The following is a 16084-nucleotide window of genomic DNA, read 5'->3' on the forward strand; positions in this document are numbered from 1 at the left end:
ACAGCTGTCATGTGCCCATCACGGTGCAGCCAGTGGCTCTCCAGTTCCTGGGAGCTCATCTGAACCCAGCCTCTAATCCCACAGAACTACATCTCATCTAGAAGGTACCTGCTGAATGCTCCAAATTTCCAGCTTGCAGTATTTGGGGAAGAACATCCCTGAGATGAACACCACTGGATTACTCAGAAATCCACAGGCAATTGTCTGCCAGCACCATTCCTAACTGGAGCAGTGGGACACAGGTGCAGAGGCCATCTCTGATTCTGAGGCTGCTCTGAACCTCTCCTGCCCTGACTCTTCTGGTACACTGCCCCTAACCAAAGATTACGGCATGTGAGTCAGTGTGCTAGTTTGAAGCAGGCTAGAATGTTTTGGTGAAAAGAACTAGATCATAGGCTATGAAAAGGAAAACAATGGTGATGTCTACTCCCCTCACACTCTCGCTGAGAGGTATGGGAATAAGAAAGTAAACATTGGATAACACTTTCGCCATTTTGTCTTCACTTTTGGGCTGGGCTTTGACTGAGCTGCATCTCCCTAACATCTCCTGCCACTAACCTTGCTTCTTAACCTCTTGGCTGAACCTCTATTCTTCCTTAGGACTGGGGTAAGGTTGAGAGGGGCAGGGGGAAGGTGCAGGGGTGGTTGAGAGCCCCTCCTGGGGACTCAGGTTTCTAGGAGGGGAGTTGTGTGTATATACTGTAAATATCTGCTTGTACATTGTGCTAGCTGTAAATAAATAGCTTCAATTATATTCCCAGAGCCCGACTGAGTTAGCTGGGTGTTTCTTAAAGTGTGGGGGGGTGGATAACACCTAAACCACCACAGTCAGAAATAGGAACAGTGCCTGTCTCTCTATGTCACCAACTGTTGTGGAAGGCCCATCTCTGGAAGTTTTCAAGGCCAGGCTGGATGTGGCTCTGGGCAACCTGATCTAGTGGAGGGTGTCCCTACCCATGGCAGGAGGGGTAAAAACTAGATACTCCTTGGGGTCCCTCCCAACCCTGACAATTCTGTGATTCTGTGGTACTCATGTATTGCAGAGGAGCTTACATCAGGGCCAGTCAGGCCATCATTTACAACCGTTCCTTCTGAAAACCAAGATGTGACTGTTGATGGGCTAAGGTCATGCAGACCGTTGTATCTGCAGTCTGGTTCCTAGAAGTGCTAGGCAGCTCTTCTGAGCTTAACATCTGCCCTTTATGTTTTGTTGTCATGGCAACAGCACATACCATCTCCTTGTGACTAATCTCCTCTGCTTTTCTCCATCTAGGTTTTAAGCAGGAGAAAGAACCACAGACACAGTTCCTCCCTCCCTTTTTTTTCCCCCACGCCCTCCAAACATTTTTCCTCCTCGTCCCTTTCTAGAACTGCTACTAGGGGAAGCAAGAGTTTTGTGAGATGGACAGGGAATTTAACCTTAGCAAAGGACTGTGCTGTCCTGTCTCACATCAAAAAGCACAGCAACAAAAGTCTGTTCTGCTGTAAAAAAGAATCCTATTTCCTGATTAGAGAAGTAGTAATAATCATGTAAGAAGTAAATATGAAGGATTTTAACCTAAACCACTGATTTTAATATAGCCTGTGTATTTATATCAGATTCATGTTGAGAAGCAATACTTCAGAGACAAGCAAGAAACAGACAAGCAAATTACTGAGAGCTAGCAGAAACCTCAGCTGCCTCACTAAGTTTTTCAGCACTCCTTTCTCAAACTGTACATTTGCTGACTAGTGTTTCTTTTTCCCTGAAGAACATTTTGGAATGTTAGCAGTGTGACGTGTTTCATAGTTCTCTAATGGTGATCCCTGTGGCTTAAAGGCAGACCCATCTTTCTGTTAAGACTTCTACTCTTTGCCCTTCACAACACTTAGGATGGTCCAACACCTTATACTGGGAGTATGAGGCAGGCAAGTTCTCATTTCTTTCACTATTTCCATCATTATTTTCATGAAGCCACTAAAATGTTTAAGCCAAGACATTTCAGGTGAATCACAGAAACATCATAGAATGATTTGGATTGGAAGAGACCTTAAAGATCATCTAGTTCCAACTCCTCTACCATGGGCAGGGATACCTTCCACTAGACCAGGGTGCTCAGGGCCTCATCCTACTTGCTTTGGACATTTTCTCCATTTAATAACAAAAATGAGTCCCAGAGAGATTTTTTCAGGGTGAGGTGTGCTCAACTGTGGTGCTGGTAACTCAGGCATCATTCTCTCCAGATTCAGTAGAAGCACCAGGAATCTGGATCCCGATGAGCCCTTTGCTGTCCAGTAAACAGCTGCCAAAGCTATTTGTAAAATATGCACAGCTTCCTCTTCTAAAGCTGCTCTTCATTAACCATCTAGTTGTATTTCTTACATTAGTCACCCAGTTTTACCCTTTGTCAAGAACTCCAGAATGCTTTTTCAGTGACTTTTGTGTGTTCACTAATTGCATTAGGGGCCTGAAGCATTTCTTTAAGGAGGAGAGGCTGAGCGACTTGGGGATGTTTAACCTGGAGAATAGCAGCCTGAGGGGATTTTCTCATTGCTGAGCAATAGCTGAAGGGCAGAGGATGGGGCCAGGCTCTTTTCAGTGGTGTCCAGCTACAGGACAAGAGGCAATGGACATGAACTGGAACACAGGGAATTCCACCTAAACATGAGGGGAAAAATTCTTTCCTGCAAAGGTGCTGGAGACCTGGAGCAGGGTGCCCAGAGAAGAAGGTGTGGAGTCTCCTTCTCTGGAGAGATTCCAAACCCACTTGGACATTGTGATCCTGGACAACCCACTGTGGGTGACCCTGCTTTAGCAGGGAGGTTGGAGTGGATGATCTCCAGATGTCACCTCCAACACCTACCATGCTCAGAATGAGTGTGATTTTATTATCGTCATAGTATTTAGGAACCTATCCCACAACTCTGCATACTCAGTGAGAAATGCTGCTTTCCATCACCACCTACTCTGATAACACAATCTGGCTCCAAAGAACAAACAAAACATTGTTCCAAAATCACATGCTGAAGTTGAACATCTTTTTGTTGTGTCTGTGTGCATGCTGTAGATAGGTCTGCAGGTCTGTGTGGTATAGAGGGGAAGAAAGAGGAGTGAGTTGTGTAATTTCAAAGAACTGCTTGCACCAAAGAGCAAAGCCGAAATAAAGGTGGGCTCATGGTAACCAACCATGGTAACTTAATCAAACCAACACTGTTCAGAGAGTCATCAGAAAACACGTTGACAGATGTAGCTCCCTCTCCTACTCATAAGCCCAGCCCTCCATTAGACAGTGAAAAAGCTTGTTAGTTTTATGGTGTACTCTTCCAGTCTCCCTTTCTCTAGGTGGTATGTTGGGACGGAAGGGGCTGTGGCACCATCCTGTGTGTATCACTCATCTTCTTCTGCCATTGTCTCATGAAACTGCCACAGAGTAGCTCAAATTGAAACAGGTATCTGCAAGTACATCTATGTGTGGGGAGCCGGATGTCCAGTTACAAGCTTCTCACATATTCAGCAATAAAATACAATCAGTCATACATTTAAAAAAATAAAACACATAGTAATAGGATTTGCATGCTCAGAATTAAAAACACTACAGCAGACACCATCCATAAGGAACCACAGAATGGTTTGGCTGGAAAGGGACGTTTAGGAACATCTAGTTTCAACCCTCCTGCCATGGGCAGGGACACTTCCTGCTAGAACAGGTTGCTTAAAGTCCCATCCAGCCTGACTTTCAACACTTCAAGGCTTGGAGCCCTCACAACTTCTCTGAGCAACTTGTTCCAGTGTCTCATCATCGCCATAGGGAAAAATTTCTTTAGAAATCAAGCTTCTTCGAGTTTGAAGCCATTCCACTCATCCTGTCTCTACAATGTTGTAAAATATCTCTGCTCCACTCTCCTGTAGCCCCTTTCAGGTACTGGAAGGATGCCCTAAGGTCTCCCTGGATAATATGGACATCACTATTATTTTATTTTCATAGCCAATGATCTAATTTCTCTCATTAACGTATTCCAATTAGCCTCAAGCCAGCACACCTTTTCATCTCCAGGCTCAACAGCCCCAGCTCTCTCAGCTTGTCTTCATAAGCAAAGGTGCTTCAGCCCTCTCATCATCTTCATTTCCACCTCTGGATCTCCTCTAACAGTTAAAATAATTTTAAAAGCCCCGACACAGCAAGAGTCTAGTTCTACTCCAGCCTACAGAAATCCCTCAGGAAATGAAAATACATGGTGGGTGATACTGCCGAGGGTCACAAGAGATCAGGGAAAGCTCTAACAGTGCAAGTGCTGTTCAGCAGCTGGTGATGAGCATGTGTTTTCTAACTAAACAACTAGTTTTTTTATCTAAATACAGGTTATTGGTGTATTTTTATCATGGAGAGAGGCCAACATGGTTAGTGAAGAATACAGCTTTCTTTATATATATATATGGGGGTTATTTTTGCTCATCTGGAAACATTTTACTGTAAAGCTTCAAACTTTTTAATCAGCAGTCTAGTTCCAGCATCACACATGTCCTCTCAAGAAGTTCTTAATGCTTTAGACTGCAAACCTACAAACCCTTGCTACCCAAGGGAACAGAGAGAGCTTGCTACTTCACACAGCTTACTAAGTCGGAGCCTTCCAGTGCCCAACAGGCTGCCAGAGAAAGTAGGCTAGTGTACTTCACAACTTCTTTTCAGAGTTAGCAGTCAAGTGAAATGATGGATTGGGCTACTGCACATGGAATTTACTCTTGCTTTGTCCAGGGGAATAAAACAACAGCTGTTGTGATAGCTCTGCTGCTGTAATCAGTGTAAATTGACCAGCTGTACAGCTGTAAGGGGGATGCCTAAGCTTTTCAGCTTGCTCTGGAATCATGGCTCAGATTCTTGCCACCTGAGAAACCACTTAATCAGAAGCCGATCAAAAGGCCTCTTCTCCTGCTTTTCTGGAGTGAGCCTCCTTTCCTTTTGTGCTCCCTAGGAAGCACATCATAATATATTTTCCAAACAAGTCCAGACTTAAAGAAAATCGTTTTCATTCTGGCCATTTTCACACTGGTTTTATGTAAACTCCCGTGTGCCTAAAGAGCTGTTTCCTTGTCTCCATGTGCCAAATCTCACAGAGCATCCAGAGCTTCCTTTTCAAGTGGGAAACTTGAGAGTTCTAGTGCCCATATGTAAATCTGCCCCAGTACTTCTGCACATGCACACTGTGATGTTATAAGCATACATCTACTTGTGAGGCCATATCTGGAATACTGTGACCAGTTCTGGGTCACTCTGTTCAAGAAGGACCTGAGGGAACTGGTTGAAAGAGTCCAGCAAAGAGCCACAAAGATGCTGAAGGCAGTGGAACATCTCCCTTGTGAAGAAAGGCTGAGGGAGCTGGGGCTCTTTAGCCTGGAGGAGACTGAGAAGTGACCTCATTCATGTTTATAAAGATGTGAAGGGCAGTGTCAGGAGGACAGAGACAGACTCTGCTCAGTGATGCCCAATGATAAGGCAAGGGACAATGGAGCAGAGGTTCCATGTGATCATAACTAAAAAGCTTTTCATTGTAAGGGTGCCAGAGCCCTGGAACAGGCTGCCCAGAGAGGTGGTGGAGTCTCCTTCTCTGGAGACATTCAAAGCCTGCCTGGATACATTCTTGTGTAACCTATTCTAGGTGATCCTGCTCTGGTAGGGGGTGTTAGACTAGATAGTATTTCCAGGTCCCTTCCAACTTCTAATACTGTGATTCTGTGTAAACACTCCATATTCTAAGCCAGGAATACACCAATGCATTGCTTGTTTCAGTGCCCTGAAATGCTTTTCCCATTTGTGTGCTGCTGTTAGTAAAGGAGTTCTCTAAGGAGATACAGCTCTGTCTCAGCCCTACTGTGATAAAGTGTCAAAACTAAGACAGAAATAACAGGATTAACCTTTCTGCTCTTCAGTCCCAAAGCAGTTGAGTAAATTTACTGTTGGAGCAGTGCTGAAATTATGAGTAGTGGATAGTTTGTGGGTACACAAACCAAGAAAGATAAAAAAAAAAAAAGGCAGGTTTAATTTTAAGTCATGTGAGACTGTCTGCCTAACAGCAGAAGAAAAAGGGGAAATGGCAATATTGTCGTATCTTTTAAGAGGCCACCAGCATGGATAAAGATAGAAAGACACAAAGCCTTAGAGAGAACAAAGTAATGCTAAGGTTTTCCAGACTTGTATGTGTGCATGTGTGTGTATATATATATATATATATTTGCAAGGAATATAATTGTCACTGAAGTACTTCTGGAAAACACCACCAAAGAAGAGAAAACCCCACAAACTTTCATTAAACTCAGATGCCTATCTGTTTTGTGCAGAAGATGGAGAGATGTCAGGAAGTAGGTGACTAATGAAGTGGCACTATGAGAATCCTTCCCTTAGATAAATATTTTTTAACATAAATATTCAACCACTCAAATATCATTTTGCAGAAACCCGAAGGAAAATCCTTTAAGCCTGTCAGAACAAATAATCCCAACTAAGCATAAAGCAGCAAATTTGCTGGTGATTTACAGGGCTTCCTTTTTTTCAGGGTGCTTTTTTTAAACCACAAATATGTGGGTTTTTTTCACTCCATAATTAAATATCTGCAAGGTGGTAATTACAATGGTAATAAACATGAACATCTATATTATTTTTAAGAGTGCAGATACACAGAGCTAAAAAGTCATAGAGCTTTTATCTGAGCAGTGTGCATTAAAACATCAATTATTGCTCCACAAAGTAATAGAATTATTACTTTGAATTAGCTTGTTGAAGGCTTGGTCTTTAAGTCTACAGCAATCAAGACAGCTCTGAGCTGTGCACAGGAACAAACCTGCTTCAAGCTGAAATGGCCTCAAGTTGCACCAGTGGAGGTTTAGGTTGGATATTAGAAGAAAATTCTTCAGTGAAAGAATTCTTAACCACTGGAACAAGTTTCCCAGGGAAGTGGTTGATTGCCACTTTAAAAGTGGCAGAGATGTGGTGGTGAGGGATGTGAGAATGATTAAGGAGTATCTCTTCTATAAAGACTGAGAGAACTGGGGTTGGGACGACCTTATAGCTGCCTTGCAATACCTGAAGGGACTCTACAGGAAGGCCAGAGAGGGACTTTTCATAAGGGTGTCTAGTGACAGGACAAAGGGGAATAGTTTTAAGCTGAGGAAAAGTAGGTTTAGACTGGATCTTAGGAAGAAGTTCTTCAGTACGAGAGTGGTGAGACACTGTCTCCAGTGTCCAGAGTAGTTGTGGATGCCTCCTCACTGCGGGTGTTTAAGGCCAGACTGGACACAGCCTTGGACAACCAAGTCTAGTTGAGAGGCATGTCTGTCCATGGCAGGGATGTTGGAGAAAATGATCTCTGAGATCCCTTCCAACCTGAGCCATTCTATGATTCTATGTCTAGTCTTGAGAAGAGAAGCTGAGAAGGGACCTTATCAATGTCTATAAATATCTAGTGTCGGGGGGGAGCAGGTACAAGCTGGAATACAGGAGGTTCCACCTTAACATGAGGAGAAACATCTTTGCTGTGAGGGTGACAGAGCCCTGGAACAGACTGTCCAGAGAGGTTGTGGAGTCTCTTCCCCCGGAGACTTTCAAAACCCACCTGGATGCATTCCTGTGCAGCCTGCCCTAGGTGATCCTGCTTTGGCAGGGGAGTTGGGCTTGGTGATCTCTAGACGTCCCTTCCAATCTTTAACACTCTAAGATTCTATGGTTTAGCACCAAACTTGGCAGTTAGATCATGGTTGGACTCAATCATCTTAAAGGTGTTTTCCAGCAGAAGTGATTCTATGATTTTATAAAACTGTGTTTGGCAAAGGCTCAGCACTACCTTTAGAAACCAGTCAGAGTATACAATTTGTCCCCTGAAGTAACAACCCACCTGCAGCACCTTCCTGATTCTTTTCAGGTTGTGTATTAAGAGAAGGTTCTTCTCCTGTGAAACTCGGTCTAGGTGTTCATCCACTTGTATGAGCAGGTTCTGTAAAAGGATCATTGCCATTGCTTCATTGTTGGATGCAGCCTCCCTAAAGAATCAATGAAGGAGAACCAAATCTGTTTAACATTTCATAAAATGTGTGAATCTGTCTCTACAGAGAATTCTAATCCATTCAGAAATCTAAATAGCAAACCCCAGGTTTTAAATGTATAAGGAAAATCTTTTTCTGTGAGGGAGCACTGGTGCAGGCTGCCCAGACAGGCTGTGGGGTCTCCTCTGGAGAGATTCCAAACCCACCTGGATATTGCAGCCTGCTCTGGGTGAGCCTGCTTTAACAGTGGGTTTGGTCTAGGTGATCTCCAGAGATCGCTTCCAACCTCCATCATTCTACAATGCTCTGATGTGGTGATGCATATAGTTAGGTGGTTCATGAATAATTACAGGATGTTAGGGGTTGGAAAGAACCCAAAGAGATCATCGAGTCCAACCCTCCTGCCAGAGCAGGACCATACAATCTAGCTCAGGTCACACAAGAACACATCCAGACAGGCCTTGAAAGGCTCCAGAGAAGGAGACTCTACAGCCTCTCTGGGCTGCCTGTTCCAGTGTTCTGTGAGCCTTACAGGAAAGAAGTTCCCCTTGTGTTGAGGTGGAACCTCCTGTGCTGCAGCTTATATCCATTGCTCCTTGTCCCATCACAAGGAGCAAGTCAGCAGAGCCTGTCCCCGCCATTCCTTACCCCCAGCCCTCAGATACTTATAAACATTTATTTAGTCCCCTCTCAATCTTCTCCTCTCCACACTAGAAAGCCCCAGGTCCTTCTGCCTCTCCTCATCAGGCAGTGCTCCAGTCCCCTAATCATCCTTGCAGACCTCCATTGGACTCTCTTAAGCCCAAAACTGAATGCAGTACTCAAGATGGGATCTCACCAGGGCAGAGTAGAGGGGAAGGAGAACCTCCCTTGATCTGCTGGACACACTCTCAATGCATCCCAGGATCCTATTGGCCTTCCTGGCCACAATGGCATATTGCTGTCCCATGGATAACTTGTTATCCACCAGCACACCCAGGTCCCTCTCCACAGGGCTGATCTCCAACAGATCACCTCCCAGCCTGTACTAGTGCAGTTTATTAGTCCCCCCCAGGAACAGGACTATGAACTTGTCCTTGTTGAACCTCATTTGGTTCCTCTGTGCCCAGCTCTCCAGTCTGTCCAGGTGTCACTGATGGCCACACAGCCTTCAGCTGTATTAGCCATGCCTCCCAGTTTTATGGTACTTTCATAGTTCTATGGTTCATAAAACCACAGAATGGTTTGGGTTGAAGGGACCCTAAAGATCATCTAGTTCCAACCCTCCTGCCATGAGCAGGGATGCCTCCTGCTAGACCAGATTGCTCAAAGTCCCATCCAACCTGCCTTTCAACACTTTCAGGCTTGGAGGTTCTACAGCTTCTCTGGTTAACCTGTTCCAATGCCTCAGCACTTCATGGGGAAGAGTTTCTTCCCAATATCTAATCTAAACTGAGCTTCCTCCAGTTTGAAGGCACTACCCCTTGTCCTGTCACTACAAGGACTTTGTACTAAGTCCCTCCCTACCTCTCCAGTAGGTCCCCTTCAAATACTGGAAGACTACTGTGCAGTGTCCCTGCAGCTTTCTCCTCTCCAGGCTGAACTCATCTATAAAGACAGTGTGAGGATGCTCTTAGCACAGACTATAGAGCCAGCCAGAGAGGAGACAAGCAGGGTTTTCTAGTCTCTGGTCCAGTGAAAACTTAAACTTAGCTAACTTCTCAGAGGAAATGGGGCTTGTGCAGACTGTCCCTCTTGCTGTTAGTCACAAATGTAATTTCTAAATTTGCTGCCCAGTTTCAGAGTTGACATTGGGCTCCACTTCCACAAGAGAATGTTCTTAGACACTGCACAAAAATGGCAGATTAGCAGAGGAGAGAATTCCAAATCAGTGTCTTCCCTGAGGAAAATAACAGTAATATCTTGCTCCATGAGGCAACAGCCAGATGGCCAGTCAGCAGATGGATATCCTTACAACAGGTACTAGATAAGCCTTGCCTGGCCAAAGTATCTGGGAATACAGGAAGACTCTGAAGCCAATCGTGAAGGGTATGTATAGAATCACAGAATTGACCAGGTTGGAAGAGAACTCCAAGATCATCCAGTCCAACCTATCACCCAGCCCTATCCAATCAACTAGACCATGGCACTAAATGCCTCATCCAGTCTTTTCTTGAACACCTCCAGGGATGGTGACTCCACCACCTCCCTGGGCAGCCCACTCAATGCCAATCACTCTCTCTGTGAAGAACTTCCTCCTAACATCCAGCCTATACTTCCCCTGGCACAACTTGACACTGTGTCCCATGTTCTGTTACTGGTTGTCTAGGAGAAGAGACCAACCCCCACCTGGCTACAGCCTCCCTTCAGGTAGTTGTAGACAGCAATGAGGTCACCCCTGAGCCTCCTCTTCTCCAGGCTACACAATCCCAGCTCCCTCAGCCTCTCCTCATAGGGTTTGTGTTCCAGGCCCTTCACCAGCTTTGTTGCCCTTCTCTGGACATGCTCCAGCACCTCAACATCTCTCTTGAATTGAGGAGCCCAGAACTGGACACAGTACTCAAGCTGTGGCCTGACCAGTGTTGAGTACAGTCCTTTTCCTTTTACTCTTAATTTTGGTAATTTCATCAGGATAGCTCTTTTTAGCTTTCTACTTGCTACCTAGAACAACATTAGCTTTTGGTAAAGAAAGGTACATGATAAAAACAGTCTTTGCTTTGGTGAACTCAGGCAATGAAACTACACTGCTTGAAAAAACTAATGCATTCATGCAACTCAAAACGCAGCCACCTCTTAGTCACCATACAACTCCCACAACAGCACACAACCTGCTCATTAAACCTATCAACACTTCTATCACTTTGGACTGCACAGTACCCTTGTCCTTGGGATACTATCTTTCCTTGCTCTGTACGTGGCAGATGCTTGAGATATTCCTGCTAAATTTGGGAAAAACATTCTTGTGCTGCTACAGCCCCATAAACACTAAGTTAGAAACTATATCAGATTATATTCCTCAGCAAATGTGGAGTTTTGTCCTCTAGTAGTCTTGTGGATTTAGATGGAAAAATTCAGATGCCTCTTCCTGGTATGACTAACACAAATTGTTAGTGGCATTTAGTTCTGAATTTTATGAAGATAACTCTCCAGTGAATTTGTGCCTAAATTCACCTTCTAGAGAACAGTTCCTGCAACTAGCTGGCTTGTTCCCCAAAATTATATATCCAGCTTTATGTGCAGTTTCAGACAACTGAATAATTTGATGTTGCAAGAGGTCAATGTGTAACATTTCCAGTGAAAAGTAGCTTTTTTCTCTTTTTTTTCCTATGAGATACCTCTATTACCATTACTTCACTCAACCATTTTTCACAGAATCATAGAACATGAGAGCTTGGAAGTGACCTCCAGAGATCATTGAGTCCAACCCCTCTGCCAAGCCAGGATCATACAGGGTAGTCTGCACAGGAATGCATCCAGGCCAGTTTTGAAAGTCTCCAGAGAAGGAGACTCCACAACCTCTCTGGGCAGCCTGTTTCAGTGCTCCATCATCCTCACCATAAAGAAGTTTCTCCTCATGTTGAGGTGAAACCTTCTGTGTTCAAGCTTTGTTGGATTTCTGTTTAGGAGTAAGTTCAAATGAAACCTCATCTGCAGGCATTCCTTAAATTTAAACTCAGTTCAACAGGCTAAATCCATAACTAGTGGAATACCATGTAGGTGCCTGCACAGTTGACAAATAAGGACCCTAAAATCTGCCAGATGATAGAATTGCTCATGATAGAAATCAAATGAGAGGGAAGAAAAGTTTTTCCTACCAGTCCTGGGTTTCTATCCATTGTGCTAGTAGATGGCGGATTTCCATGGGGAAGTTATCATCATAGAACTGGTCCACCTGCTCCAAAAACTTTATTTCCAGTTGCTGAACTTGACTCCATTGGGACATACTGTAAAAGGAAAGATTCAACACAATTGTCATTGAAAGGTGAACATTAATTAATCAATCCAAAGTGTATAAACCACTTATTTTCACTGTAGTTCTTATTAGAGCCTTCAATATTCCTGTTTATTGTCTTGGCTAAAGTCAAAGGGAAGAAGCAGAAAAGTGAGCAAGACCATTAAAAGAAGTCTCATTTTTTTTACTTGAATGGGCACCCCTGCCAACATCCTTCCTTAATGCAAATGTTTTGGGGTACTGTATGAGAGGGAGATCTACACAGGCTTTCCTTCCAGAAAAGTAGCTTGGGATTGCACTCTTCAAATCCAAGTAAAACTACTCTTAGAGAGGAGGAGGAGTAGAAAGCAACAAAATTGCTGCTCTTGGTGAATTCATACCACTCCCATTTGCACCTTAAGGTACTGATGATTGTGCTGTTCCCAGAGGCCCACATCTTCTGTTTTAAGAGTGCCACCTGTTTTATAACCTAGATCACATAACTAGTACATGCTTTCCATTTTCAATTGTCATGCAATTCTGTGATTTGAGGTACAAAAAGAAAACAAGATGTATAAAGTCATTGAAAAACAAGAGAGAGGCTCTGAAATCCTGACTGAAATAACTTTCTCAAGTTTTGACTGAGATGCTGGAGTTAGAATCTTGGGTGTTCTTGATTTGAGGTGGGCTGAATTGCCTTTGAATACCTGTTCCTCTCCTTGGGCTAAAGAGATTGTTTTGGATGAGCAGGCTTTCTGCAGACATCTCAGCCTGAGTGACTCTCTCTCCACTTAGAGCATGGCTCTTCTGAGAGCTGCACTGTAAGACTACCATTAATCCTGCTGGTGAAAATATCCTTCTCCTTGTGGTTTACTTTTTTCAGTGCAGGAAAGACTGAAGATAAAACATTGCCTCAGGGCAGGCTACACCAGGCTGTAATTCTAGGTGGGGCATTCGGATAAGAAGTTAGTAGTAGGGTTGAGGACAGACCATTTGGATGAACAGAAAAGAGGCCCTCTATCCTGGGGTCCTCCATCCTCAAGTGGGCTCTGCCCACATCATGATCCAGTAGTAGAGGTTGTCTTCCCTTTTGCTGGGATGTTTGTGTTAGCAAACCACACAAAATCCAGCTATGGACTAAAGGTTGCACTGCAGTAAGTCAAAATACTACATCTGTTTGAACATGCCTGACAGACATTTTTCCTGAAAAAAAAAAAAAGAGATTAAATCAAAATGAACATTTCTACAGAATGTTGACCTTTTTGTAAACAGCTTCTCTTTTTCCAATTCTGAATCATAGTTTCACAATGTCAACAGCGTGGAGGAGAGAACATATCACATATTTATTGCTGTGGTCTTCCATTTTCACAGATTCACAGATTGCATTAGGTTGGAAGGAACCTTCAAAGGCCATCTTGTCCAACCCCACTGCAGTCAGCAGGGTCACCTCCAACTACAGCAGGCTGCCCAGGGCCACACCTCAACCATGTCCCTGAGCAACCTCCTCCAGTATTTTACCACTCTTTTTGTAAAGAACTTCCTCCTTATGTCCACTCTGCATTTTCTGAAGTCAGAGGAAAAAAAAACCACAACAAAAAAACAGAAAGAGGATGAAGTATCTCAAGGTGTAGCAGAGTCCTTATGCTAATGTAAAAGCAGCAGGTTTTAGTTCCTCCTCAACAAACGCTGGATGGGACAATTCTGTGTGTGGTATGAAGAACACTGCATACAGTGTCAGTGGAAATGTGCCCAGCAACACATCTCTCCTCCTTATTGCTTCCATTTGAAGAAGAAAAAATATTGCCTGAACATTTGTTTCCGTAAGTTAGGAAGAGTTAATTTCACTGTCTTTGTTGCTATGGTGATAGTTAGACACTACCACAGATCTTATTTCTAGAAGTGCATACATGGAACTAAATAACAATGCATTAATAACTCATGCTTATAAAGAAAATGAACATTTTTTTAAAGCCTGTCCACTTCCAGTGGGATTCCCCTTTTTATTATTATTGCAGTTTCAGTGAACCCTGGTGACTATGAGATCCTTAAAAGATTAGTAAGAAAACTTTATATGATTATCTAAAGAAAAACCACAGAGCAAGATTTAGTCCAGGCTGCACCCATGAGGGGTGTATGCAGGAGGGATGCTCACATGCCTAAACAAATCCTTGCATGGCATGGCTTGTAGATTGGATTTTTACAACATGTTTGCTGTGATATATTTTGGCATCCACACAATCACTTGGTTGGAAGAGACCTTATGAGCACTTGCAGCCCAGAAGGCCAGTGCTCATAAGGGCCTGTGATGCAACAAAAGAAACGTGGCCAGCACACTGAGAGAGGTGATTCTGCCACTCTGCTCTGCCGAGACCTCACCTGCAGTGCCACATCCAGCTCTGCGGCTCCTGACACATGAGAGAGGAGGACCACAAAAATGACCAGGGTGCTGTAGAACCTCTCCTGTAAATACAGGATGAAAGAATTTGGGCTCTTCAGCCTGGACAAGAAAAGGCTCCACTGAGACCATAGAACTTCATTTCAGTATCTAAAAGAGACCCACAGGAAGGCTGGGGAAGAGACTTTTTACAAGGGCATATATAGTGAAAGGACAAGGGGCAACGGTTTGAGATGAGCAGGACAGATTTAGATTGGACATCAGGAGGAGGTTCTTTATGATGAGAGTAGTGAAATAGTGGAACAGACTGCCCAGGGATGTGGTTGAGGCCCCATCCCTGGAGACATTCAAGACCAGACTCGATGTAGCCCTGGGCAGCCTGATCTAGTTGGAGGTGTCCTCATTGACTGCAGGGTTGTTGCACAAGATAACCTTTGAGGGTGTCTTCTAAACCGATGCAATGTGTGACTCTGCAAGCCTCTCTCTGGCCAACCGTTAAAGAGGCCTTTCTCCCGCAGAGAACCGCTGCGCCGGTTCTCTGAACGCCGGCCCGCCCCGCTCTCCCATGTGCTCCACTTACCTGCGCCGACGGCTGAGGGCCGAACGCTACACCCGGCGGCGGGTCCCAGCTGCCCGGCGACTGCCTGCTGCCTCCTGCCCCGCCCTGCGCCCCGCGCTTTATGCCGGGCCTGCCCCCGGGCCTGCGGCCGCGGCTTTCCTGTGCGTCAGCCCGGGCTCGGCAGCGCCCCGCCGCCCCGCGCGCGCTCTGGGCTCGGCGCAGACCCCAGCGCCATGTCAGCTTCACTCCCCACCCCGGGTTCTCTGCGCGGTGGTGTTGGCGAAACAAGTCATGGCTGTTACGTAGAATCATGCACTGCACTGTGCTGGAAGTGGTCCGCTAAGCTCTTGTCCAGCTCCCCGGCACTCGGCAGGGACACCTCCGAATACGTCAGGGCCTAGTCAAGGTTGGCCTTGAATGTCTGCAGAGATGAGGTCTCCACCACATCTCTGGGCAACCTGTTCCAGCATTTTACCGCTCTCATTATAAAGAATTTGCTCCTTATGGCCAACCTGCGTCCACCCTGCTCCAGTTCTAAACCGTTGCCCTGCATCCTACAAGCCCTTCTAAACAGTCCTTCCCCAGCCTTCGTTGGTCCTCTTCAGCTACTGAAATGCAGCTGTGAGGTCTCTCTGGGGTCTTTTCCAGGCTGAACAGATCCGACTCTCTCAGAGGGTCCTTATAACAGAGGTGCTCTCCAGCCCTCTGATCATCCTTGTGGCCCTCCTCAGGACCTGCTCCAACATATCCATGTCCTTGTGTTGAGGACTCCAGAGGTGGACACAGCACTTCAGGTGAAGGCTCGCCAGAACAGGGCAGAATGGCAGAGTCACCTCTCTCAACCTGCTGACCATGCTTCTTTCAATGCAGCCCAGGATGTGAGTAGTCTTCTGGGCTGCAATTGCACATGATCTTGGAGGACTTTTCCAGCCTAGATGATTCTGTGATTGCTGGCATATCTTCAGCTTCTCATCCACCAGCACCCCAAAGTCTCTCTATGCAGAACTGGCTGCTCTCAACTTCATCATCACCCATTGAGGATTCTGTGATTGCCATGACCTCGGTGCAGGACCTTGCACTTGGCCTTATTTAATCTCATGAGATTCTCATTACTTCTGTAAGCAGCTGTTCTTTCTGATTTAATTCAGGGATCAAATGACACTAGAGCAGAGTGACAATATTTCACTGCATTGTGTTGGGAACTGGGGA

At 45.0% G+C, this 16084-nt stretch overlaps 1 protein-coding gene across 1 annotated transcript in view; it reads right to left on the reverse strand.

The window, feature by feature from the left end:
* The window catches only part of LOC135187771 (signal transducer and activator of transcription 4-like), a 61516-nt gene extending 46556 nt beyond the window's left edge, over positions 1 to 14960 (reverse strand). The window contains 3 exon segments of the mRNA XM_064166788.1: positions 7864 to 8008; positions 11806 to 11934; positions 14897 to 14960. Coding sequence (XP_064022858.1) covers positions 7864 to 8008; positions 11806 to 11933 — 273 coding nt within the window. The 5' untranslated portion in view covers position 11934; positions 14897 to 14960.
* Between the last annotated feature and the right edge of the window lie 1124 nt (positions 14961 to 16084).

Source organism: Pogoniulus pusillus, chromosome 2 (assembly GCF_015220805.1).
Source record: "Pogoniulus pusillus isolate bPogPus1 chromosome 2, bPogPus1.pri, whole genome shotgun sequence".
Classification (NCBI taxonomy): Eukaryota; Metazoa; Chordata; class Aves; order Piciformes; family Lybiidae; genus Pogoniulus; species Pogoniulus pusillus.